This window comes from Austrofundulus limnaeus, unplaced genomic scaffold, assembly GCF_001266775.1.
Source record: "Austrofundulus limnaeus strain Quisiro unplaced genomic scaffold, Austrofundulus_limnaeus-1.0 Scaffold453, whole genome shotgun sequence".
NCBI classification, from domain to species: Eukaryota; Metazoa; Chordata; class Actinopteri; order Cyprinodontiformes; family Rivulidae; genus Austrofundulus; species Austrofundulus limnaeus.
The window spans coordinates 168939-170253 of NW_013952855.1; the positions used below are offsets into that span (position 1 = coordinate 168939).

At 39.4% G+C, this 1315-nt stretch overlaps 1 protein-coding gene across 1 annotated transcript in view; it reads left to right on the forward strand.

The window, feature by feature from the left end:
- Positions 1 to 229: 229 nt before the first annotated feature.
- LOC106529579 (VIP36-like protein) overlaps positions 230 to 1315 on the forward strand; it is a gene marked incomplete at its 5' end in the record, with an annotated part of 17046 nt that continues 15960 nt past the window's right edge. The window contains 1 exon segment of the mRNA XM_014025047.1: positions 230 to 439. Coding sequence (XP_013880501.1) covers positions 250 to 439 — 190 coding nt within the window.

The window sequence follows — 1315 nt, forward strand, 5'->3', positions numbered from 1 at the left end:
ATATATATATATATATATATATCCTAACTGTGATAGATGAAGTAAACATTTTCTTTGATCTCATCTTATTTAAAATAGGTTTCCTGCATCATAAAGACATGTTTGCAGGCTTTGTCGCTCAATGAACCAAAGTTCAGTTAGCAGAGGGGGGTGGGTGGGGGGAGGGGGCTTCGCTGGACGTAATGACGTATCAACCATTCTGCAGGCGTCTTTCCAATCACGTGATGAGTTTGAAGTGGGAGTGTAAAGATGGCAGCCCCTCTGAGAAACATGGCTCGACAGAGAAGTTTCTGCCTTTTGTTACCTGTAAACAGCGTCAGTAGAATAATATTTGGGTTCGTGGTGGTTTCTGTTCTGGTGAAGCCGTCGCTGACAGACGAGCTGGACTTTAAGGAGGAATTTTTGAAGCGGGAATATTCTCTGGTCAAACCTTACCGCGGTAAGTCAATACCAGGCAGATAATGTCAGAAGCTGACAAGTAACATTTTTGAAGGGATTTAACCTCCGGAGCGCTAAGGTCATGTTGGTTATTATTTAACTAACGAGCTTTGATGCAATCAGCGCTTCAACACCAAACGAGAGGTTTAGGTTTCAGCTGTTCAGCCTTTTCTGAACTCTGGGTTTTTACACAATCTAATGCTAATACACCCAGCAGAGTTTATTTATGAAGTGTTCTTATGTTTTATTTACTTTAAATCTTCTCCTCGATTTATTGAAAACCCACGTTGGTCTAAATAAAAAATACATAAATAAAAATAGAAGTGTGATGGATCAGCTGGAAATCTTTTGTCCTCAAGTTTCACAAGTAGGAGCTGTCATCTGCCTCAACTACTAGAGTTATCACAGGAAGCTTTATCCCAGGATAGAGTTATCCCAGGATAGAGTTATCCCAGGACAGACCTGTCCCAGGTTTTATGGTCTGTATTCAGGTGTCTTTTATTAACTAATCATGTTTTCATGTGATTGATGTATTGGTGGACAGTCAGGTCAGACCTGTCAAACATTCAGACCTTAATAATAACTGGTATTGGTGCACTGATGGCAGTTTTCTGGCCAGTCACTGTTCTGTAAAATCTGGACCTGCTGGTTCTGATTTTGTCTGATACAGATTTTAAATGACGACACTGTCAGGTGTTAGTGCATCACTAATAATCAGTGTTTAAATTTGGACTAATGCTTTAAATTGCAGATTGGACTTCAGCTGTCCACAGGATCCTCCTGTGTTTGCTGTTGTCATTATACAGGTCCTTCTCAAAAAATTAGCATATTGTGATAAAGTTAATTATTTTCTGTAATGTACTGATAAACATTAAAC